Source organism: Heterodontus francisci, chromosome 16 (assembly GCF_036365525.1).
Source record: "Heterodontus francisci isolate sHetFra1 chromosome 16, sHetFra1.hap1, whole genome shotgun sequence".
In the NCBI taxonomy this organism is placed as follows: Eukaryota; Metazoa; Chordata; class Chondrichthyes; order Heterodontiformes; family Heterodontidae; genus Heterodontus; species Heterodontus francisci.
The window spans coordinates 92,955,138-92,979,895 of record NC_090386.1 but is presented as its reverse complement, the minus strand read 5'-3'; the positions used below and the strand labels follow the sequence as shown (position 1 = coordinate 92,979,895).

The 24,758-nt window shown below is 42.3% G+C and overlaps 1 protein-coding gene across 5 annotated transcripts in view; it reads right to left on the bottom strand.

Moving 5' to 3' along the window:
• The window catches only part of unm_sa1614 (un-named sa1614), a 280,473-nt gene that overhangs the window by 6,335 nt on the left and 249,380 nt on the right, over positions 1 to 24,758 (bottom strand). For 2 of the 5 annotated variants that reach the window (XM_068048637.1, XM_068048641.1), the window contains 5 exons: positions 23,292 to 23,535; positions 22,426 to 22,650; positions 21,485 to 21,545; positions 20,352 to 20,410; positions 19,254 to 19,435 (listed from right to left, as the gene is read on the bottom strand). In XM_068048637.1, coding sequence (XP_067904738.1) covers positions 19,254 to 19,435; positions 20,352 to 20,410; positions 21,485 to 21,545; positions 22,426 to 22,650; positions 23,292 to 23,535 — 771 coding nt within the window. Of the gene's footprint in view, positions 1 to 19,213; positions 19,436 to 20,351; positions 20,411 to 21,484; positions 21,546 to 22,425; positions 22,651 to 23,291; positions 23,536 to 24,758 lie in introns of all 5 variants that reach the window. The other 3 variants (XM_068048640.1, XM_068048639.1, XM_068048638.1) reach the window with 3 other exon arrangements.

The window sequence follows — 24,758 nt, the reverse complement described above, 5'->3', positions numbered from 1 at the left end:
TTACCTAACAAAAATCTATTGATATCAGTCTTGAACATTTCAATTGATCCTTCATCTACAGCCTTTAGTGGGTGAGGGGAAAGGGGTGGTGCAGTGCTTTCTAATTTCACTACAAACAGACCTAGCACTAATTTTAAGGTTATGGGCTGGATTTTAAAGCCCCTTCGCCATCAGTGGGAGGGGGGCAATGAAGATTGTGATGGCGGAGGCCCACCACCGACCCCGATGGCGGCAGGTCCTTACCGATTTTGGCGTGGCAGCGAGGCCTTGTGACATCTGCCCTGCCGCTCAACAATGGGACCATGATTTACATATGGAAATTAATTTACATTCCTGATTTAATGTAGGTCCTGTTACCTCCATAATCGCCGCATCAATTTTTCTCAGTTTCTCTCTGTGCGGGGAAGGGGTGAGGGAGCGGGGTTACAACGCTGCGGATTGGTCGGGGTGTGTGATGGGAATGGGTAAAGGACAAAGGTGCTGAACTTTGGGGGGGGTGAGGAGGTCAAATTTGTGGGTGGGGGGGAAAGGGTTGCAATGTTGTGATCGGGAGAGTGCATGGTTAGGTTATTTTATTTAATTTTATGAAACTTGGCATGACCTGGCCCTTTAATTTTAAGATGCACATTTAAGGCTGTAAGCCTTTTAAAAATGGCGCCTGCGCCTGTACATTGGTGCCAGACGCCGTTGCTGGCGACGGCTTGCCCGCCCCTTCCATATCATCGCAGGGGGTGGACTCTGCTGCCATGCAAATAAGCCGCAGTGTTTGAAATCGTGGCGGCTCCGTGATGTTGGCTGTGTGTGCACGGGCTGCAGTTTTTTTTATGTCCACCGCCTACTTCAGCGGCAGAGTCTTAAAATACAGCCCTATATGTCCTTGTTTTGGATTTCCTCACCCAGAGGAAAATTCTTCTCTGTATCTATCCTATTGACTCCCTTTGAACTCCCATTTTAACACCTCGATTAGATCACCCCTCAACCCTATTCTGATGAATCTGCACTGTACCAATTCCATGGTCAATATATCCTCCCTGAGGTTTGGTGCCCAAAATTGAATGCAGTACTCCAGATGATGCTGACCAAGGCTCTATACAACTGAAACATCATTTCCTCACTTCTGAATTCCAATCCCCTTGAGATAAAGACCAACATTCCATTAGCCCTTTTTAATTACTTTTTGCACCTCTCCATTAGCTTTGAATGATTTGTGTACAAAAGGACAACAAAATCTCATTGCTTTTCCACAGCTTCTAGTCTCTCTCAAGAAAATATTAAGTTTTCTCACATCCAAAGTGGTTGATATCACACTTCTCATCACATTGAACTCAATCTGCCACAGATTTTTCCACTCTCTTATTCTGTTTATTTGTAATTTCCTCTTCCCATCTACACAACATACTGTGCCTCCGCAGACTTGAATTCCATTCATATATGATGAAAAGCTGAGGGGCCAGTACATATCCCTGGGGAACACTACTTTTCACATCCCAGCAATCAGAACAAATCCTTTATCCCTAGGCCAGAATTTTACTGGCAAGAGTGAAATCCAAATGTCAGGACAAAATGCATGTCTCGAGCCTGAGCTGGCGGACAAAGGAACTGCAGAGGTTATGTTACTGGCAGCAGCCAATTAAGAGGCCACCTTGGGGACCACTGTGCAAATAAGGATGACGGCCTGCCTCGCTGAGCTGCCAGCCCAATCAGAGGGTCGGCAGCTCTGCAGCCTCGGCAGCACCACCAATAGAGGTGGCCACTGCTGAGGCTGCAAGGGGAAAGAGAGGGCACCTCCATATTGAGGCACCTGCAGGCAAGTGGAAACTTATTTCTGTGCTGGGTCAGGCAGGCACCCTCCAGCGGCGGCGAAGGGCTTTGACAGTGGCCACTGCAGTCGGTGGCCCCTCCATGGGCATCGAGTCTCCAGAAAGAAAGGATCCCCCGCCCCCTTCCCAGGGATGCTGCTGAGGGGCCACCTTGATGAAGTTGGCAGACTCCTCAAATGGTAGGGGGGCCATTCCGAAGCTGGTAAAATGCCGACAGGGTTGTAAAATGGCTGTTAATAGGCCAATTAGTTGGCTGCCCGCCTCCCTTCGGCCAAGCCGCTGTTGTTGTCACTTCTGGGAATATCCCTTGGTGGTGGAAACATGTTGGGCTTCCCTCACAATGCCTTTCGCTGCCATTTTACCATACCTCCCACCACCCAGCCCGCCTCCAAATGGCTGGTAAAATTCCAGCCCTAATCTCGGTTTCTCCACCTCCCAACCAATTCCCAACCCATATCACAAAGTTGCCTCCAATTCCATGTGCTCTCATTATTTTCTCAATCTCTTGTCAAATGCCTTCTGGAAGTTTTTCCCATATTTTCTTTTTGTACATTCTGTTCTTTTCTGTTGCTTTTTATAGCTCTTCCAGTCCACTAGATTTCCACTTTTCCTTGTATTTGTGGAAGCCTTTTCTTTTAGCTTTGTGCTGTCGCTTACCTCCATTTGTTGACTATGGTTCAGCTCAGTTACACACATAGAGCCTTTAACATTGAGGAGTATGCATGGGTTTTTTACTGTATCAAATACTTCTTTGAATACTTCCTACTGTTTGTCTGCAGGTTTATCCATGAACAATTCAACCCATCTCTTCTAAACTTGCTTTACTTGATTTAAAACATTGGTTAGTGACGCTCCCTTCTCCCTCCCAAACCTAATGCCAGTCATATTATGGTCTTTATTGTTATTATTTGTAAAGTGTTCTCGGTCTATTTCTGGTTTATTACCAAATCTAATATGGGCTGTTCCTTTGTCGGTTCCAAAATATATTGTTCTAGAAAATTGTACTGAATTCGTTCTCGAAATTCTTTGCCTTTACTACTTGAGCTGTTCTGCTTCTCAGTCTGTTTGAAAATTACAAACACTCAACCACTTTGCTCTTGCAACACGCTTCCCTTATATATTTATACATCCACCTCATTACACCACAACTATCATGACGTCTGTAGATAACTCCTACTCGAGTACTGCATCATTTGATGTTCCTTAACACTATCTACACTGTTTCCACTACCAAATTACCACCAACAAAAAATCCTCTTTCTATTATTAATTGTGCCTTTTATCAATATTACTAATTGGTTAGTGGACAGAAAACAGAGCGTAGCAATAAATGGGTCATGCTATGACTAGTGGGGTACCGCAAGGATAAGTGCTTGGGACCCAGCTATTCGCAATCTATATCAATGATTTGGATGTGGGGACCAAATGTAATATTTCCAAGTTTGTTGATGACGCAAAACTAAGTGGGAATGCGAGTTGTGAGGAAGATGCAAAGAGGCTTCAAGGGGATTTAGATAGGCTAACGGAGTGGCAAGAGCTTGGCAGATGGAATATAATGTGGAAAAATGTCAAGTTATCCACTTTGGTAGGAAAAACAGAAATGCAGAGTATTTCTTAACTGGTGAGAGATTGGGAAGTGTTGATGTCCAAAGGGACCTGGGTGTCCTTGTTCATAAGTCAGTGAAAGTTAACATGCAGGTGCAGCAAGCAATTAAGAAGGCAAATGGTATGTTGGACTTTATTGCGAGTATTTGAGAACAGGAATAAAGATGTCTTGCTGCAATTGTATCGAGCCTTGGTGAGACCACACCTGGAGTATTGCATACAGTTTTGGTCTCCTTACCTAGAGGAGGATATACTTGCCATCGAGGGAGTGCAACGAAGGTTCACCAGACTGATGCCAGGGATGGTGGGATTGTCCTATGGGGAGAGACTGAGGTGACTGGGCCTATATTCTCTAGAGTTTAGAAGAATGAGAGATGATCTCACTGAGGCATACAAAATTCTTACAGGGCTTGACAGTGTTGGTGCAGGAAGGATGTTTCCCCTGGCTGAGGGGGTCTAGAACCAGGGGAGACAGTCTCAGAAAAAGGGGTCAGCCATTTAGGACTGAGCTGAAGAGGAATTGCTTCACTCAGAGGGGAATTCTCTACCTCAGAGGGCTGTGGAGGTTCAGTTGTTGAGTATATTCAAGACAAAGATCGATAGATTTCTAAATATTAAAGGTATCAAGGGATATGGAGATAGTGCGGGAAAATGGCGATGAGGTAGAAGATCAGCCTATATTCAGTTGACTGACGGAGCAGGATCAAGGGACCGTATGGCCTACTCCTACACCTATTTTATATGTTCCCTCCTTTCCTAATTTCCCTGTCCTTCCTAAAGATCCTATTAGCTTGTAATATTTAGTGCCCAATCAAGTTCAAGTTGTAGCCAGATCTCTGTAATAGCTACTAATCACAACCTTTAAGGTAAATGTGTGCTTTTAACTCCCTTGTTTTATTCCTTATATTTTATGTATTTTTTCATAGACCTCTTATCTGGATGACTATCCCCAACCTGTCCATATCTCCTGCTGTCTTCTTCATCCCACATTTTGATTTAAAATGTAGATTTTCCCATCGCATCCTGTAAATACATTAAATCTTTTCTTATTGCCCTTTCCAAAAAGAAAAGGTGCCTCTCCAATTTAGGTGAAGGTCATTCTCTCTATACAGTCTTCCCTGGCCTCGAAATCATAGAAAGTTTACGGCTCAGAAAGAGGCCACTTGGCCCATCGCGTCTGCGCCGGCTGAAAAACGAGCCACCCAGCCTGATTCCACCTTGCAGCATTTGGTCCATAGCCCTGGCAGGTTATGGCACTTGAGGTGCATATCCAGACTCCTTTTGAATGAATTGAGGGTTTCTGCCTCTAGTCCCCTTACAGGCAGTGAGTTCCAGACCCCTACCACCCTCCAGGTGAAAAAACATTTCCTTATCTTTCTAATCTTTCTACCAATCACTTTAAATCTATGCCCCCTAGTCACTGTCCTCTCTGCTAAGGTAAACAGGCCGTTCCCATTCACTCCATTCAGGCCCCTCACAATTTTGTACAACTCAATCAAATCTCTCCTCAGCCTCCTCTGTTCCAAGGACAGCAAACTCAGCGGATCCAATCTTTCCTCACAGCTGCATCTTTTCAGTCCTGGCAACATCTTCATAAATCTCCTCTGTACCCTCTCTAGTGCAATTACATCCCTTCTGTAATGAAGTGACCAGAACTGCACATAGCACTCAAGTTATGGCCTAACTAATGATTTATACAGTTCCAACCTAACTTCCCTGCTCTTATATTCCATACCTTGTCTAATAACGGAAACGATTCCATATGCCTTCTTAACCACCTTACCAACCTGTCTTGCTACCTTCCGGGATCAATGGACATTCACTCCAAGGTCCCTCACTTCCTCTACACCTCTCAGTATTTTCCCATTAATCATGTATTCCTTTGCCTTGTATGATGTCCCCAAATGCATCACTTCACACTTCTTCAAGTTGAATTCCATTTGCCACTTTTCTGCCCACGTGACCAGTCCATTGATATCTTCCTGTAGTCTACAGCTATCCTCCTCGCTATCAATAACACGGCCAATTTTCGTGTTGTCTGCAAGCTTCTTGATCATGACCCCTACATTTACGTCCAAATTGTTAATAAACACCACAAAAGGCAGGGGACCTAGTACTCAGCCCTGCGGAACACCACTGGAAACTGCCTTCCAGTCGCAAAAATACCTATCAACAATTACCCTTTGTTTCCTGTCACTGAGCCAATGTTGTATCCAGCTTGCTACATTCCCCTGGATCCCATAGGCTTTTATTTTTTTAACCAGTCTGCCATGTGGGACCTTGTCAAAAGCCTTGCTAAATCCACGTAGACCACATCAACTGCACAATCCTCCTTGTTACTTCTTCAAAAAATTCAATCAAGTTAGTCAGACACAATCTTCCCTTGACAAATCCATGCTGACTAACCTTGATTAATCCATGCCTTTCTAAGTGACAGCTTATCTTGTCTCGCAGAATTGATTCCAATAATTTGTCCACTACAGAGGTTAGACTGACTTGCCTATAATTATTCAGTCTATCCCTAGCTCCCTTTTTAAACAAAGGTACAACACTAGCAGTCCTCTAATATTCTGGCACAACAACTGCATCCAGTGAGGATTGGAAAATGATGATCAGATCTTCTGCTATGTCCTCCCTGGCTTCTTTTAAAAGCTTGGGGTACATTTCATCTGGCCCTGGTGATTTATCCACTTTCAAGGATGCTAATCCCATTAATACTTCCTCTCTCCCTATGTTTATCACATCCATTACTTCATACTCTTCTTCCTCAACTACAATATCTCCATCGTCCCCTTCTTTTGTGAAGACAGATGCAAAGTATTCATTAAGAACCATACCAACATCTTCTACCCCTACATTTAGGTTACCTTTTTGGTCTTTTATGGGCCCTATGCTCTCCTTAGTTGCCTTGATTTAGTTTGCCAATATTTTTTCAAGCCCTCTCTTTGCTTTCCTAATTTCCTTTTTGATTTCACCCTTCCACTTTCTATACTCCTCTCGGCTTTCTGTTGTGTTGAGTTCTCGGTGTCGGACATAAGCTTTCCTTTTCTGCCTTATCATACCCTGTAAGCTCCTTCACATCCAAGGGGCTCTAGATTTAGCTATCCCACCCTTTTCCTTTGTGGGAACATGTTTATTCTGAACCACTTGAACCTTTGAATGCCTACCATTGTTCTGACACTGATTTACCTTCAAAGTAGCTGTTTCCAGTCCACCTTTGCTAAATCACTCCTCAGCTTAGTAAAATTGGCCTTGCCCCAGTTGAGAACTCTAACTCCTACTTTATCCTTGTCCTTTTCATAAATATGTTGAAACGAACTGAATTATGATCACTGCCATGTCTTCCATCTGCTCAGCTTCATTTCCTAAAACTAAGTCCAAAACTGCACCCTCTCTTGTTGGACTTCTTACATACTGGCTAAAAAGGTTCTCCTGAATGCACCTCTAGAATTCTGCTCCCTCAATTCCTTCCACACTAAAATAATCCCAGTTAATATTGGGGTAGTTAAAATCCTCTACCATTACTGCCCTATTGTTGTTGCACTTCTCAGAGATTTGCCTACATATTTGTTCTTCTATCTCCCTCTGACAGTTTGGGGGTCTATAGTACACGTCCAACAGTGAGATTGCCCCTTTCTTGTTTCTTAGCTCATTCTATATGGCCTCATTTGATGATCCTTCTAACATATCATCCCTCCTTACAGTTGTAATTGTTTCTTTGACCAAAATTGCCACCCCTCCTGCTTTTTTATCCCCCTCTCTAGCATGTCTGAAAATCCTGTAACCAGGAACATTGAGCTGCCATTCCTGTCCCTCCTTAAGCCATGTTTCTGTAATAGCTGCGATATCATAAAGTGGTCCCAATATCCCATGCACCTGCAACCCTCCCCTCAACATTATCCAGTTATACAGTGATAATCCTAAACTTTCTCTCCCAGTCTGCTCCAGTGCGTGGCACTGAGAGTAATCCAGAGATTATTACCCTGGAGGTTCTGCTCCTCATTTTTGAACTTAGTTCATTAAAATTCCTTTACAGAACCTCTATGTCATTGGTTCTCACATGAACCACAACCTCTGGCTGCTCATGCTCCCATTCCAGAACATTTAGTATATACAATATATAAATGTAGAAACATGGTTATATACCATTTTGGATTCTGGATCACATCTACAAAATAAGCTTTCTACCTCCCTGACTACAGAATACCCCACAATCACTACACGCCTGTAATAATTCCCTTACGGGCAACTTCTAGTGTTCAAGATTACCCTCCTCTATGTCACTCTTTCTGTCCATGTCACAGATGTATATATTTAACAAATTGAGCTCCAAATGATGCCCTTCATCTCTCACCTGTCATTTCTTGCCCTGTTAGCTGATGGTCACCCAATCACCCTTACTAGCTTCTCTACCCCCAGCAACTAGTGGGGTGACCTCCCTCTGGAATATCTGATCAGAAAACATTTTCGCTCCTGAAAGTTGTGGAGTGTGTCCAGTTAACTCTTAAACTGTGCAATTTTCTGCTTGAGGAGTGCAACCTTTGAACACTTCATACATATGTATTAAGATAGAAACATAGAAAATAGGAGCAGGTGTAGGCCGCTCGGCCCTTCGAGCCTGCTCCGCCATTCATTATGATCATGGCTGATCATCCAACTCAGTAACCTGTTCCCGCTTTCGCCCCAGACCCTTTGATCCCTTCAGACCCTAGAACTATATCGAATTCTTTCTTGAAAACACACAATGTTTTGGCTTCAACTGCTTTCGGTGGTAGCAAATACCACAGGCTCACAACTCTCTGGGTGAAGAAACCTCTCCTCATCTCAGTCCTGAAAGATTTACCCCGTATCCTGAGACTATGACCCCAGGTTCTGGACTCCCCCACCATCAGGAACATCCTTCCTGCATCTACCCTCTCAAATCCTGTTAGAATTTTATAGGTTTCTATGAGATCCCCCTCACTCTTCTGAACTCCAGCGAATATAATCCGAACCGACTCAATCTCTCCTCATATGTCAGTCCCGCCAGCCCAGGAATCAGTTTGGTAAATCTTCGCTGCATTCCCTCTATAGCAAGAAATCTTTCCTCAGATAAGGAGACCAAAATTGCACACAATATTCCAGGTGTGGCCTCACCAAGGCCCTGTATAATTGCAGCAAGACATCCCTGTTCCTGTACTCGAATCCTCTCGCTTTGAAGGCCAACATACCATTTGCCTTTTTTTTACCGCCTGTTGCACCTGCATGCTTACCTTCAGCGACTGGTATATGAGAACACCCAGGTCTCGCTGCATATTCCCCTCTCTCAGTTTATAGCCATTCAGATAATAATCTGCCTTCATGTTTTTCCTACCAAAGTGGATAACCTCACATTTATCCACATTATACTGCATCTGCCATGCATTAGCCCACTTACTCAACTTGTCCAAATCTCCCTGAAGCATCTCTGCATCCTCCTCACAACTCACCCTCCCACCCAATTTTGTGTCATCTGCAAATTTGGAGATATTATATTTAGTTCCCTCATCTAAATCATTAATATATATATTGTGAATAGCTGGGGTCCTATCACCGATCCCTGCGGTACCCGACTAGTCATTGCCTGCCATTCGGAAAAAGATCCATTTATCCCTACTCTTTGTTTCCTGTCGGCAAACCAATTTTCTATCCATTGCAATACACTACCCCCAATCCCATCAGCTTTAATTCTGCACACTAATCTCTTACGTGGGACTTTGTCGAAAGCCTTCTGAAAGTCCAAATAAACCACATCCACTGGCTCCCCCTCATCAACTCTACTAGTTGCATCCTCGAAGAATTCTAGTAGATTTGTCAAGCATGATTTCCCTTTCGTAAATCCATGCTGACTCTGCCCGATTCTACTACTGTTCTCTAAGTGCTCTGCTATAAAATCGTTGATAATGGACTCTAGAATTTTCCCCAATACTGACGTCAGGCTGACTGGTCTATAATTCCCTGTTTTCTCTCTACCTCCCTTTTTAAATAGTGGGTTACATTAGCTACCCTCCAATCTGTAGGAACTGTTCCAGAGTCGATAGAATCTTGGAAGATGACCACCAATGCATCCACTATTTCTAGGGCCACTTCCTTAAGTACTCTGGGATGCATACCACCAGGCCCTGGGGATTTATCAGCCTTCAATCCCATCAATTTCCCCAACACCATTTCTCTACTAATACTGATTTCCTTCAGTTCCTCTCTCACTAAGCCCTGAGTTTTCCAACATTTCTGGTATGATATTTGTGTCCTCCTTTGTGAAGACAGAACCAAAGTATGCATTTAGTTGGTCAGCCATTTCTTTGTTCCCCATAATAAATTCCCCTGTTTCTGACTTTTGTCTTCACCACTCTTTTGCTCTTCACATACCTATAGAAACATTTACAGTCAGTTTTTATGTTCCCCGCAAGCTTACTCTCATACTCTATTTTCCCCTTCGTAATCAATCCCTTGGTCCTCCTTCGCTGAATTCTAAACTGCTCCCAATCCTCAGGTCTGTTGTTTTTTTCTGGCAAATTTATATGCCTCTTCCTTGGATCTAATGCTATTGTGTATTGAGAGAGGAATAATTGACAATCTAGTGCTGCGAGACCTCTTGGGGATGAGCGACCATAATATGATAGAATTCTTCATCAAGATGGAGAATGACGTACTTGATTCTGAGACTAGGGTCCTGAATCTTTATAAAGGAAACTACGAAGGTATGAGGCGCGAGTTGGCCATGACGGATTGGGAAACGTTACTTAAAGGGATGACGGTGGATAGGCAATGGCAAACATTTAAAGAGTACACGGATGAACTGCAACAATTGTTTATCCTTGTCTGGTGCAAAAGTAAAATGGGAAAGGTAGCCAAACCATGGCTTACAAGGGAAATTCACCCTGCAAGGTATATATGTATGATCCACAACAGGCATTCTGCACACAGCACCTCAGAATGCGATCCTGCCATACCTATTTACATGTTTAACTCAACAGATTTTTAACCCAAAAGCAAAATAACGCGGATGCTGAAAATCTGAAATAAAAACAGAAAACGCTGGAAATATTCAGTAGGTCAGGCAGCATCTATGGAGAAAGAAACAGAGTCAAACTTTCAGGTTGATGTCCTTTCATCAGAACTGATGAAAGATATTTAACCCATATCTTTTACATTGTTTCGTGAATATTTATATTTATTTACTAATTATTAATTTATTTTTTTACCTGATAGGTTGAAAAATCTCTATCCTATATAGTAAAAACTGTAAATTAGAGTTCACGTTGAAAAAAAAGAGCACCACGGGTCAGATAAAATCAGAAAGCAGGCTAGATTTGGCCCACAGTCCCAACAACTCAGCCTTAATATACTGACATATGTTGAAGTAGCTAATCTCAGAGATCTCTTTTGTCTGAGTCGCCAAGTGTTTGGGACTAGGATATTAAATTAAAAAAAGTCTGCTAGGACTAGTATAACTAACTACCTGGACGTCTCATAGGAATGGGATCATTGGCAATACCATGAGTCGAAGGGCTTATCAGCAACCTTTTCTGTGCTGTAGCATGATACATTTTGATTACGGAGTGCTGAACAACATTATCAACACAATTCACCTGTATTAGGTACTCTGGAAAATATTTCAAAGTAATTAGGTGTTAACTCAACAAGTCCCTAGAGACCCACAGTAAAAGAAAGGGCAGATGTAGATTCTTTTCACCCCTTTCTTTTGTGCAGGGAATGTTCTATCGATTCTTGTTCCAAACTCCACCCTCTGCCCACAGTCTCAAACACCCTCCCTTTCACTTCTGATGCTGTCGTGCACACATGGTAACGTTCATCTTTGTTGTTTTGGTTTGTTTGTAACCATCAACCCTAATATATAATATCCCAAGTTATAGCGAAGCACTGTCTTAGCCTCAACATTTATAGAACATTTGGCTATGACACAGCTTCACATCCTTTGTACTAAATAAAAAAATGCCTTTAATAAAAGCAAAATACTGCAGATACTGGAAATCTGAAATAGAAAAAGGAGGTGACAGAACATAAGAAATAGGAGCAGGAGTAGGCCATTCAGCCCCTCAAACCTGCCCCGCCATTCAATAAGATCATGACTGATCTGCTCCAGACCTCAACTCCTCTTTCGTGCCAGCTCCTCATAGCCCTCAACTCCCTGAAATTTCAAAAATCTATCTACCTCCTCTTTAAATACTTTCAGTGAGCTAGCCTCCACAACTCTCTGGGGTGGAGAATTCCAGACATTCATTACCCTCTGAGAGAAGAAATTTGTTCGCATCTCAATTTTAAATGAGTGTCCCCTTATTCTGTAACTATGTCCCCTAGTTCGAGATTCCCCCACTAGTGGAAACATCTTCTCAACATCTACCCTGTCAAGCCCCCTCAGAATCTTGTATGTTTCAATAAGATCACCTCTCATTCTTCTAAACACTAATGAATAAAGGCCTAACCTGTTTAGCCGTTCGTGATAAGTCAACCCCTTCATCCCAGGAATCAGCCCAGTGAATCTCTTTTGAACTGCCTCCAATGCCAGTATATCCTTTCTCAAATATGGGGACCAAAACTGTACACAGTACTCCAGGTGTGGCCTTACCAACACCCTGTACAGTTGTAACGAGGCTTCCCTATTTTTAAAGTCCAACCCCCTAGCAATAAAGGCCAAAATTCCATTTGCCTTCTTAATTACTTGCTGCACCTGCATGCTAACTTTTTGTGTTTCATGCACAAGAACATTCAGATCCCTCTGTGCTGTACTTTTTTGAAGTCTCTTTCCATTTAAATAATTGTCTGCCTTTTGATTCTTCCTACTAAAGTGCATGACCTCACACTTTCCTACATTAAACTACATCTACCAAGTTTTTGCCCACTCACTCAACCTATCTATATCCCCTTGCAGATTCCTTATGTCCTCATCACAACATGCACTCCCACCTATTTTCTATCAGCAAATTTGGATATATTACACTCTGCCCCCTCCTCCAAGTCATTAATACAGATCGTAAATAATTGAGGCCCTAGGACTGAGCCTTGTGGCACTCCACTAGTTACGTCTTTCCAACCTGAAAAAGACCCATTAATCCCGGCTCTCTGTCTTCTGTGAGTTAACCAATCCTCAATCCTTGCTAATACATTACCCCCAATACCGTGAGCTCCTATCTCGTGCAATAATCTTTTATGTGGCACCTTATCGAATGCCTTCGGGAAATCCAAATACTCTGCATCTACCGGTTCCCCTTTATCAACTCTGCTTGTTATATCTTCAAAGAACTTTAGCAAATTTGTCAAACAAATACTCAGCAGGTCTGGCAGCATCTGTGGAGAGAGCAAGAGAGTTGACATTTTGAGTCGGATATGACTTTTCAGAACCCTAGCACTTCATTTCCAGCACTTTGTTTCTACATAAGAAATGCCTTTGTTGTGTTCTATTTCCACACAGTAAACTCATGTTTTCATCTCACGGCAGTATACCTGAAAATATTTAAGTTAAAACACTGCTTTTATTGATCTCAGTTGAGTAGTAATGGGGGCAGTACAACTAACCTTGATTTCTCTGGACCAGATAGTAAAAAGAAATAAAATTCAGCCAGGGTTCCTGCATCTGTCCAGTGATCTTTACTACGTTAAGTTTGGCTGTGTGGACAGTATGAGAGTGACAGGGTCAGATTTGACAGTGATTCTCACCCATCACACCCCTTTGGCATTCAATAGCTCGGCTCAATGTGCTATTGGAATCAACAGTTCGAGTAATTGGCATGACAAATGTGAAATGGAAGGGTTGTGAGGCAACTCATGATTGTAATGAAGCAAACAGACCTCCTTTGCACTGTTTGTATTTTTTGACTTGGTGCTGTTTGAAACTGGTAATGTAATTTTTACAGATTTTTATGAATAAAGTATATTTTGGAAATAAAAAAAAAGCTCGAGAGCCAAACTGTGACAAAATCAGTGCCTTGAAAAAAGTGAGGGGAAGAAAAGGAGAAAACTAGAGCAAATATTTAAATAGCTATATTTTTAAAAATATACTTCAATTTAGGTTTCATTTTTGGTGCCTAATCCTGACACATTAAATTCGGAAAATGTTAAGTGGGAATGTCATACAAAGACAATTAAAATGCATGACAGCAAACAACTTTTCTTTTTAACATAAAAAAAAGTTTTAAAGTATTCCAAAACCCTTACAATTACAGTTTTCGAGCAGGAGGTAGTTTGCTGAGCACCGGAATCTATTGCATGAGTCTGTGAATTTCATGGTTTACCCTGACAGTGTGCCAAAATCCTGTATCTCACCCAACCACATTTAGACTTCACATAGGGATTCGAGAATGCAGTCCTTTTATCATTTTAATTGGGATTCTGGAAATGTAACTGGAGTTGATGCCATCTCTTTGCAACGTATTTGCTAAGGGCTCTGCCACTGAAAATGGCTGTCAAGACTAGATATGCCCTAAACATCTGGAAAGGGATTGAGAATGATTTTCTTCTGGTTCTGTATCTTTTTTTCTGTTGCCAGTTGAGCTATTTTGACCTCATGGTTAAAATTTTGCATTTTGCACTGCTTCCATCTGGTGACAATTTGACTCTTGGGCACTCTCAGTCAGAATGGTTGTTTAATATGTTTTTTTTCCTCCTTCATCTCCTAAAGGTGCTGACTCACACTGGCATGCAGTTCCACAGGCACCAACAGTTTTCCATATCTTTCATAGGTGTGTAAACAAGTTGTCTCTTTTTAAACACACACACAACCTATGTTTAAAAAAAAACACTATAAATTTTATAGAATCATAGACTGGTTAGAAAACAAAGAGGCCATTCTACTCAGCGTGCCCATGCCAGCTCTCTGCAAGAGCATCTCAGCTAGTCCCAATCCCCTGACTTTTCCCCGTACCCTTCAAATCATATTTCTTCAGATAATTATCCAATTCCCATTTGAAAGCCATGATAGAATCTGCCTCTACCAAACTCTCAGGCAGTGCAGATCCTAACCATTCACTGCTTATAAGGTTTTTCCTCATGTCACCTCGGGTTCTCGACAATTCCACCAATGGGAACAGTTTCTTCCGATCTATTCTGTCCAGATTTCTCATGATTTTGAGCACCTCTATCAAATCTCCTTTCAAACTTCTCTTCTCTAAGGAGAACAACTCCAGCTTATCCAATCTATCCTCATAACTGAAATCTCTCATCCCTGGAACCATTTTCGTAAATCCATCTGCTCCTTCTCCAAAGTCATCACATCCTTCCTGAAGTGTGATGCTCAGAATTAAACACAATATTCCAGTGTTTAATAAAGGTTCGCCAAACTTCTTTGCTTTTGTCCTCTATGCCGCTATTTATAAAGTCCAGGATCCCATATGCTTTATTAACGACTTTCTCAACCTGCCCTGCCACCCTCAATGATTTGTACACATTTGTATACTCCAGGTTCCTCTGCTCCTGCACCCTCTTTAGAATTGTATCCTTTAGTTTATACTGCCTTTCCTCATTCTTCCTACCAAAATGTATAATTTCACACTTCTTTGCATTAAATTTCATCTGCCACGCGTCAGCCCATTGCACCAACCTATCTATGTCTGCTTAAAGTCTATCACTATCTTCCTCAGTTCACAATGCTTCCAAGTTGTGTCATCTTCAAATTTGAAATTGTGCCCTGTACACCCAAGTCTAGGTCATTAATACAGATTACGAAAAGCATTGGTCCTAATACTGACTCCACCTTCCAAACCACCAACCTCTACCAAATAGAAGGACAAGGGCAGCAAATGCATGGGAACACCACCCCTGCAAGTTCCCCTCCAAGTCACACACCATCCTGACTTGGAACTATATTGCCGTTCCTTCACTGCTGCTGGGTCAAAATTGTGGGTGTACCTACCTCACATGGACTGCAGTGGTTCAAGAAGGCACCACCTTCTCAAGGGCAATTAGAGATGGGCAATAAATGCTGGATTAGCCAGCGACATCCACATCCCATGAATGAATGAAAAAAAAATACCGTCCTCCAGTCCCAAAAAAAAACAACCGTTCACCACTACCCTTTTGCCTGTCACTCAGCCAACTTCGTATCCACTGCTCCTTTTATTCCATGGGCTTCAACTTTGCTGACAAGCCTGTTATAATGGCACGTTAGCAAAGGCCTTTTGGAAGTCCATGTACACCACATCCACAGCATTACCCTCTGTTACCGCAACAAAAAGTTCAATCAAATTAGTTAAGCTTGATTTGTCTTTAGCTAATTCATTCTGGCTTTCCTTAATTAATCCACACTTGTCCAGTTGTTAATTTTGTCCCGGATTATCGTTTCTAAAAGCTTTCCCACCGCCAAGCTTAAACTAACTGGCCTGGGCTGCTGGGCTTATCCTTAAACCCTTTTTAGAACAAGGGTGTTAATACTTGCAATTCTCCAGTTCTCTGGCATCAACCTTGTATCTAAGGAGATTGGAAGATTATGGCCAGTGCCTCTGCAATTTCCATCCTTACTTCCCTAAGTATCCTTGGATGCATCCCATCAGTCCTACTGACTTATCAACTTTTAACCCACCTTAAGTACCTCCTCTTTCACTATGATTTTGGCAGCATTTTCTTTGGTAAAGATAGATGCAAAGTACTCCTTTAGTACTTCAGCCATGCCCTCTGCCTCCATGCGTAGATCCCCTTTATGGTCGCTAATCAGCCCCACTCCTTCCCTTACTACCCTTTAAGTATTTATATGAGAACCACTGGGAGAACTGAGGCTGGCCAGTGTTCCTTAAAGCAGAGTTATGCAGAAAATTGGAAAAAAAATTGCCCTCTAGTTTTCTTTCAGATAATTTTGAAAAGACTTTTGAGCAGAAACTGCTAGAAACTAAAGTAAATTCTTCCATCAGTACAGTTGACTGTCCAGTAGTGATGCATGCTATAAAACTAGGTACACTGCAAATATTCAGACTGCAAGATCCAAATTCAGCTCAGAATCACATCTCTAGGTAAAAGTATTGGGAATACATTTTTAACTTCTCTACCTCAGTGGTAACTAAGTGGGGCAGACATTAGGGATGGGCAATAAATGCTGGCCTAGCCAGTGACGCCCATATCCCATGTACAAATAAAAAAAAAGATAACCTGCCTGCTACAGAACTGCCTGGTTCTTGTTCCATTGAAAAGCAACAGAAAAAAAATTGGAACTTGTATACAGGGAAAGCTGTTCTGTCCTCCCCTGATCTTTCCAATAGGGTCACACCCTGCCTACCTGATCCAGTAACCAACCTCCACCCCCCACATCCTCACTTACATGAGGATTGCTGTGACATCAGCAGTGGTTCAATCTTCTTCAACCCTGCTTCCCTGGTTAATCTTTCTGCCTGCAATGCTGGTCAGGCACAATTCCTGCAGGTGGTTTGGGGCATTTAGCAAAGCGTTCATTTATTATGGGCGAGCACCAGGTAAGGGCAGGACGAAGAATGGTTGTGATCTCCCCATCAAGGAGACTAACTTCTATGGGCACCAATGACTCCAATGGAAAAGAAAATCAGGCAGAGTATAAAATGTGGTAGTAAATTTTGCTCGGAGACAACTCCTCCTGGAGTATCGTGTGACAGAAAACAACATGAGTCACCAAGGGTTTTCTTTATAAATGGTGAATATGCTGGTCATACATTTGGCTGGGGGTGAGGGGGTGATTTCCACTTGCTCCTTCAGGGGCTAAAGAGTCTGGAAGACAGCCAAGATCGGGGTGTTGAGCTCAAACGCTCGTTTGGCCCACGTTTAGAACAAGACACTGGGCTGGAATTTATAGTTCCGCCAGTGCCACAATTGGTGGCGGAGGAAAACAATGGGGGCTTGCCCGCGCAGGCTGCACGTCACGGGGCCGCCACGATATCCAACATGGCAGCTCATTTGAATAGCTGGGTTGGACCACCCACCCCAAAAAGGTGAAGGGAGAGGGCAGTCCATCCCCGGCAATGGCAGCAGCTGCCTTAGCGCAGGCGCTGATGCCAGTTTTAAAGGGCTTGGAGTCTTTCCATTCAATTTAAATATTTTAAGATAGAGGTTGTGAAAAATTTAAGAACATTTAATTTGCACCCCCCCCAATAACCATGTAATTAACCTTCTACCCCGCTCCCCCCACAAAACACTTCCCTTGTGCACTTGACCTTCCCTCTCTCAAATACATAAACTTTACACTATAACCCTTCCCACCATTCCCTCCACCAATGGTATTAGTTTGACCCAGCTCCCATGCCAACCCCTTCCCCCCCACTGAAGAACCTACCTCCTACCTACCCCGGACAGGGATCCAAAGGTGGAGGAGTGCCAGCCGCACCGGGACAGCTGGTGGAAGCGAGAAGGTAATTTATTCCTTTATTTAAATTATCTTACATATTTAAATTTGGCTCCTGCTGCTGAGTGGCAGGGGGGGCTGCCATGAGGCGTCGCCACCACCAGCAATATCGGGACGGGCCTTCCCGGCATTGAGGTCCGTGGCGGGCCTCTGCCGGAGGCATTTTATGGCCCTGCCCTGCCCCTCACACCCTGGATGTCAGGGGGTCTATAAAATCCATCCCACCATCTTGGTAAAGATGTTGAAGTGTGCGCTAGGAATGGCCACCTAGAAGATTGTTAAGGGACTGATTTCCATTTAAATTGCCTGCTAGGGCTCATTAAAGAGGCTGCATGGCATTTTGGTGCATAGTGCTTGACCAAATGCTCTCTCCTAACAGTGACCAGCTGCACGGGAATAAATAAGTTGTTACTAAGGAATTCAAGGGCTACTTAAAGGCACACTCACCTTGTACTGTTCACTAACTGCTGGAAGTTTGAAGGGGACCTTTAAAACACATCAGGAGACTTTCTAGGACACTTTGTCAAGGCTTACTAACCCTCAAACCACATTTATTCAGGAAATTTTCTGATGACCACCTAAAAAGAGTGAGGCTATGCTACTCTACCTTATTAAACACCTTTTAGGAGCCACCAGGAGAAAGGGAATGCTTGGTCATAGGCATATTGCTAGATGTCTGCAGGAGAGAGGAAGAGAAGGAGGGCATGAGGCCAGGCAGAGCAGCATCAGCTGCTACAGGGGAGAGGTACAGGAGAGTGAGGGGAACTACTTCCTCCCTGTGCATACAGGATCTCCTCCAGCAGGACCTCTAGTGCCACGTCTAAGAACCTGTCCACCCTCTCCCTCAGTCCCTGAGCTATCCTGAAACCTGCCATTGTGAGTCAGCCAGTGCACTCCACACCTTCAGTGGAACTGGGTTTGTGGAACCCACATATGCTGCTCTACAAAAATTGCTTTTAATCAGCGCTTCAATGCTAAACCTGCAAGTATCAGTTCTAGCACCTCCAGGCAAGTTCAAATTATGGTAATCAGCATTTAGGCCTAAAGTTGTGCGCTAAATCCAGACTTTCAAACAGGTATGTCTAATTAACACAGCATCCACTTAGCGTCTGCTTTCACCCTTTCATCGAAATAACCCTCTTGGCTTGAGGGTGGTGAGGCAGTAATAGTGGAGTTCAGGAATGCACTGAAATTATGTAACTAAATTACTGCTGGCCATGTTGTACACTCAATGGTGATCAGGCCTACGGCAACTTGTTCTAGCAATGGTCTGCTGGTGTTAATAAGGCATACAGTAATGAATACTTAATCGAAGACTTTCAATATTCTCACCCATTCCTATTGGATTCTCTGCTTACACATTTCAACCTTTTAGACAATTATTTAAATAACCTGCTTCATTAATCTACAAAATCTTCAATGTATTAACAAACTACCAGAGTACCACACTACTAACCATGTATTTCTGTTTCCCAAAAGCAGTGCTAATTTCTTACCACATGCACTTTCCGGGGAAGTGGTATTGGGTTTCCAGGCACAGCATAGATATCATTATTTGGTTCAGCACAGGAAGATCTTAAAGGAGAAGTAGTGGGCCACGGTGACTTCTGGCTGACCTCTGGAACATTTTGGGATTTTTTGGGTATGGAGTAGAGTTGCTCAGTTTTCTTCTGAACCACTAGAAGGTAATGTATTCAAAGAGATCACAATTTAATAAAGAAATCATTTACTTGCACAATGTTTTCAACTTTTTAATAGAAGCCACAGATTATTGACTGAAATCTATATTTGGAGCCTAAGAGTGGATTACAGATACAAATACCAAATGCAAGGTATTCTGCAATCTGTTCACTCTCCCAAAAACAACTCTGTTAATAATTCCCTCTTTAGGCTACTGCAAGGTTCAATATTTAAATATGCCACCCAGTGTGGTTCTGAGGCTCACAAACCAGGTTCGATACCTCATCTGTGCTGAGTTAGATGATCTCAGCCAAAGTAACAGGAGTGCTACAATAGCCTCAGCATTCCTGAACTAGGGAGGGGGAAAACATTTCGACCAGCAATGTTGACTGGTTATCGTCCAGTGACCCCCCCCCCCACCTCACACCAAATGCCTCCCATCTACCTTGGAAAGTAAGCATTTGGGCACTGAATAAGAACAAGGAAAAGATTAGGCTTGGATGCCACGCCCTGATAGTTGAACAGCATGTGATTATGCTCTTACATTAAAAATGACCAGTCTGCTGTGTTACCAGACTGCTCTTGCTGCCCTTCTCAGAAGAGGATGAAAAGTTGTGTCATTCATGCTACATATAATTTCCTACTTAAAAGGGAAGGTGAGCAAACTTATTTATACTGCCTAAGTAAAAAGGAAGGTGTGAAACTCAACAAACTCTGCCAGAATATTTTTCTTTCTTTCCCCCCTTTTGTTAAAAAAAACTTCTTCAATAAAATGTAAGACGCAAGTACTGCAGAATACAAAGACAAATTCTCAAGTTGAGGAATATGACCAATAGCAATCTTGCTCAATGTTTGGACATGGTACAAAGGTATGCTGCAAAGCTGAAAGTTTAGTGATGCGGTGTTGTCCTTACCTATCTCTGGTAACTCCGGTAGAGAATGAAGACCAGGTGATACTTTGGGGGACCCTATGCTGAAAATCAAATGGGGAAAAAATAATTTAATGGAATGAGCGAAATATTATCCATATAATAGCAAATTACTGCAGATGGTGGAAATCTGAAATAAAAATATTACCCATTTTCTACTACAATTATGGATTCTAATAGAAAATAAAAATAATTTCCTTCACTTTTGTAAATGCAGCTGCATTGTAAAATGCAGAACTTTAAAACTCAAGTCCAACCTCACCCTCCTTCAACTGTCAAGAAATCAAAAATGCCATCTTGAAATTAAATCCCCTGTAAATATAGACATTAGCCTGGATTTTGCAGTCAGCGGCAAAGCAACTTGAAGAAAGTTGCCCACAAAGATCTAGTGATCTGGCGGGAATCTGGCATCAAATCAAGGACATGGCTTGGCTGTAGCAACAGTGATGTCAGCAAGCAGGTAGGCAACCAATTAAATTGAAGTATTCACACACAGAAACCAGGAAGTTAAAAGTACTTAAAATATTTCACTTTTATTTTAAATTTTCAGATCGCGAAATAAATGCAGGATTGTATAAAGATAGAAGCTAAAATAAACATACATAAAAAAAGAAAATTCTTAAAAATGTGTAGACAAATTTGACATCCCACAAATATAAAATTAGCATTTCAGGGCCAGTAAGGGTGTTTAGTAGTAATTATGAAGTTAGTACGCTGTTCAAAACCTCGGTACGCCTCATTCAATGAGGTATAACTTTTTCCAGAGTTTTTACTGGGAGACTAACAGCGTTGGAATGGAAGTTTTTGTCAATTCATGATTTCAAGGGAGATGGCAGTCTGTAGGAACCTCTACAGCACACCATCGGGAGAAACGTAGACTCTGGATTTGCCCATTATTCTGTGCATGTCTGAACTCCCGAAGTTGCTGTCAATTTAAGTGGAGATAGCAAACGCTGACAGTTTCATTGTCATTACCACAGGAAAATCGAGGTCATTGTGGAATAACAAAATTTAATCTGAGGTCAGCAGGATTGCTAACATTTCACATATAAATAAAAGCAAACAATAAAATATTTTAAGACGACAGTAAAACAAGGGAAACTTAGGGAGTATCGAACCTTGACCTTGGTGACGATCTATCCACCATAGTAGCAGGTGGACTAGATGGTGGAGTAGAATCTAAACATGAGAAAATAACAGAGAACATGAGTATATGAACAAGTCTACAATTTAAACTGTCACATTGACAATATAAGTCAACAATTTAAGACATTTCTACTGCCTGCTCTTTTCATATACAGACCCCATTACTTATAGCGTTCATACAGACACGACTAGCCCACTATATGCGATGACTGTTATAACAGCCATTACATGTTAAACTAAGTTGCTCTCATTGAGGGTACAGTATTTATCTCAGTTTTCCTCACTGAGGGTACTTATCTCAGCCAACTGCTGAATGTGAAGAATCTCCGAATGTGGCGCTTTCTTGAAAAGAAATCTCATTCTAAGCTGGTCAACATACCAGGGGGCGCTTGACCATGATACAGGAGTGATACTTCCTCCCACCTCTTTTTGGGGGGACCAGGTCAGCAGCAGTGAGACCGATCTTGTGTCCTCCACTCCTGTTGAGAAAGCCACTGGTGCTCCAACATGTCTCAATAACAGACTCCATTTTAAAGTGCATAAAAATGCTACAGTTTTCCTGTATGAAAATATTCATAAAATGCCTTCATGCTTTAAAGTGGGAAGAAATGGCAATGAAGTATTTCAATTCTACCTACTTTTAAAGTTGACAAATGCACTCCTTTGCAGTATTTTCTGAGTGCAAGTTGTGCATCAAAAATATCCCTCTCAACTGCCTTTAGATGGAGAATTACCAGAAGCAAAGAGTGTGAATAAAATTTGGAGTTAATCCAGATGGGAAAAATGCAAGCACAGTACTTATGAAGTTTAGTACTAACCCCTGTGCTGCAGATTATTTTATATTTAAATATAAAACAGAGTTCTTTCTCAGTTTACTTTTTAAATGACCGGTATAAATCAAACGGAGAATCACCTGCTACTTTCAAAGACGTACCAAATGAGGATTGCTTGCGATTCAGCGGGCTATGAGGTACTCCTGGTGTGGGTTCAGATAATGTCCGTTTATGTTTGGTTGTCAGTGGGGGTAGAGGTGGTCGTTTCTTAGTTGAAGGACTGTCCGAGATAAAGGCTGCAGTTCCAGTAGAAGGAGTGAGGATAGGAGGTGGTGGTGGAGGAGGAGGAGGTGGAACGCATGGTGCTACAAAAGCAACAAAGTCCATGTAAATTGTCTTTGAATAAATACTTTATTTATGCTGAGCAATTTTCTAAAATTGAGTTGCATTGTAATTAATCAGTCTCTAAAACCATAGAGTCATAGAGCGATACAGCACTGATACAGGCGCTTCAGCCCACCGAGTCTGTGCCGACCATCAACCACCCATTTATACTAATCCTACATTAATCCCATATTCCGTACCACATCCCCACCTTCCCTCAATTTTCCTACCACCTACCTATTACTAGGGGCAATTTACAATGGCCAATTTACCAACCAACCTGCAAGTCTTTGGCTGTGGGAGGAAACCGGAGCACCTGGCGGAAACCCACGCGGTCACAGGGAGAACTTGCAAACTCCACATCATGTAAGATTACTGAATATTACATTTTGATAGCAAAAGTGTTAGCTAAGATTCTAAGATTCAAGTGACCCAAGCAATGATGGCATTGCAGGAAAAAGACCAGAAATGCATCACAAGACATACATGAATAGTAAAAAACCATCTACCAGTGATCATATATTACAGGTCCTTTTACGTGTTAGTCATTGAGTTTCAGAAGTAATTATATATGAGAACACTGAGTAATAGCTAATGGTATTGTTAGTTATCAAATCCAAACCTCTGATGGGAATTCTGGGAGGAAGCGGAGGACCCTCTGATGAAGGAGAGAAAGGCTGAGATTCCATACTTCGTGACTGATTGGCCAATCCACTGAACTGCTCATGCCGGCGCTCTCGTGGTATGTAGGAAGAGTCTTTGCTGCTGGCCACTGTATTAGGCTTCTCTAGGCTTAGTGAGGGTTTTCTAGCAGGCTGATAACAACTGTATGGCCTAAGAGAACGTTCCTTTTTAACAGGTCCCTGCTTTTTAAACAGAAAAACAGAAATCTCACATAATATTAAGAACTATTTTATAAACAGAAAAGATTGAATGTATAAAATACTTTCAGAGAGAAGGTAACGGTTGTTGGCCTGAGCCACTGTGAGAGGGATTGCAGTGGGGAGAAGAGGAGAATGACCTGCACTCAACATTTCAGTCAAGCAAATGTTAAGCAAATGGGCACTAACAGCGCCAGTCAAATGTGCATTACTATGTCTTGTTTCTACCAGGCATACTACATATTGGAAAAATATACATGCAGTTGGGAAAAGTTTTTTTGCTTTAAAATTGGTCTTCAACAGTTTTGTAATATTCTTAGCAAACGTTTGTGAGGTAGATTTTGACTTTGTGTGATAGTATAAAACGGCTGATAGCAAACTGGCAGCCTGTTTTACATCTTTCCTGATTTTTACTTCGTCACTTTAGAGTCATAGAGTTATACAGCACAGAAACAGGCACTTCGGCCCATCGTGTCCGTGCCAGCCATCAATCACCTATCTATTCTAATCCCATTTTTCAGCACTTGGCCGGTAGCCTTGTAGGCTATGGCATTTCAACTGCTCATCCAAATACTTCTTAAATGCTGTGAGGGTTCCTGCCTCTACCACCTCTTCAGGCACTGTGTTCCTGATTCCAACCACCCTCTGGGTGAAAACAATTTTCCTCAAATCCCCTCTAAACCTCCTGCCCCTTACCTTAAATCTATGTCCCTTGGTCATTGACACCTCCGCTAAGGGAAAAAGTTTCTTCCCATCTACCCTATCAATGCCCCTCATAATTTTGTATACATCAATCATGTCCCCCCTCAGCCTTCTCTGCTCTAAGGAAAACAACCCTAGCCTATCCAGTCTCTCTTCATAGCTGAAATGCTCCAGCCCAGGCAACATCCTGGTTAATCCTCTCTGCACGCTCTCCAGTGCAATCACATCCTCCCTATAGTGTGGTGCCCAGAACTGTACACAGTACTCCAGCTGTGGCCTAACCTAGCATTTCAAACAGCACCATCATAAGCTAAAATAAAAGCAAAATACTGCAGATGCTGGAAATCTGAATTAAAAACAGGAAATGCTGGAAATACTCAGCAGGTCTGGCAGCATCTGTAGAGAGAGAAGCAGAGTTAACGTTTCAGGTCAGTGACCCTTCTTCAGAACCTCTCTGCTCTTATATGCTATGCCTTGGCTAATAAAGGCAAGTATCCCATATGCCT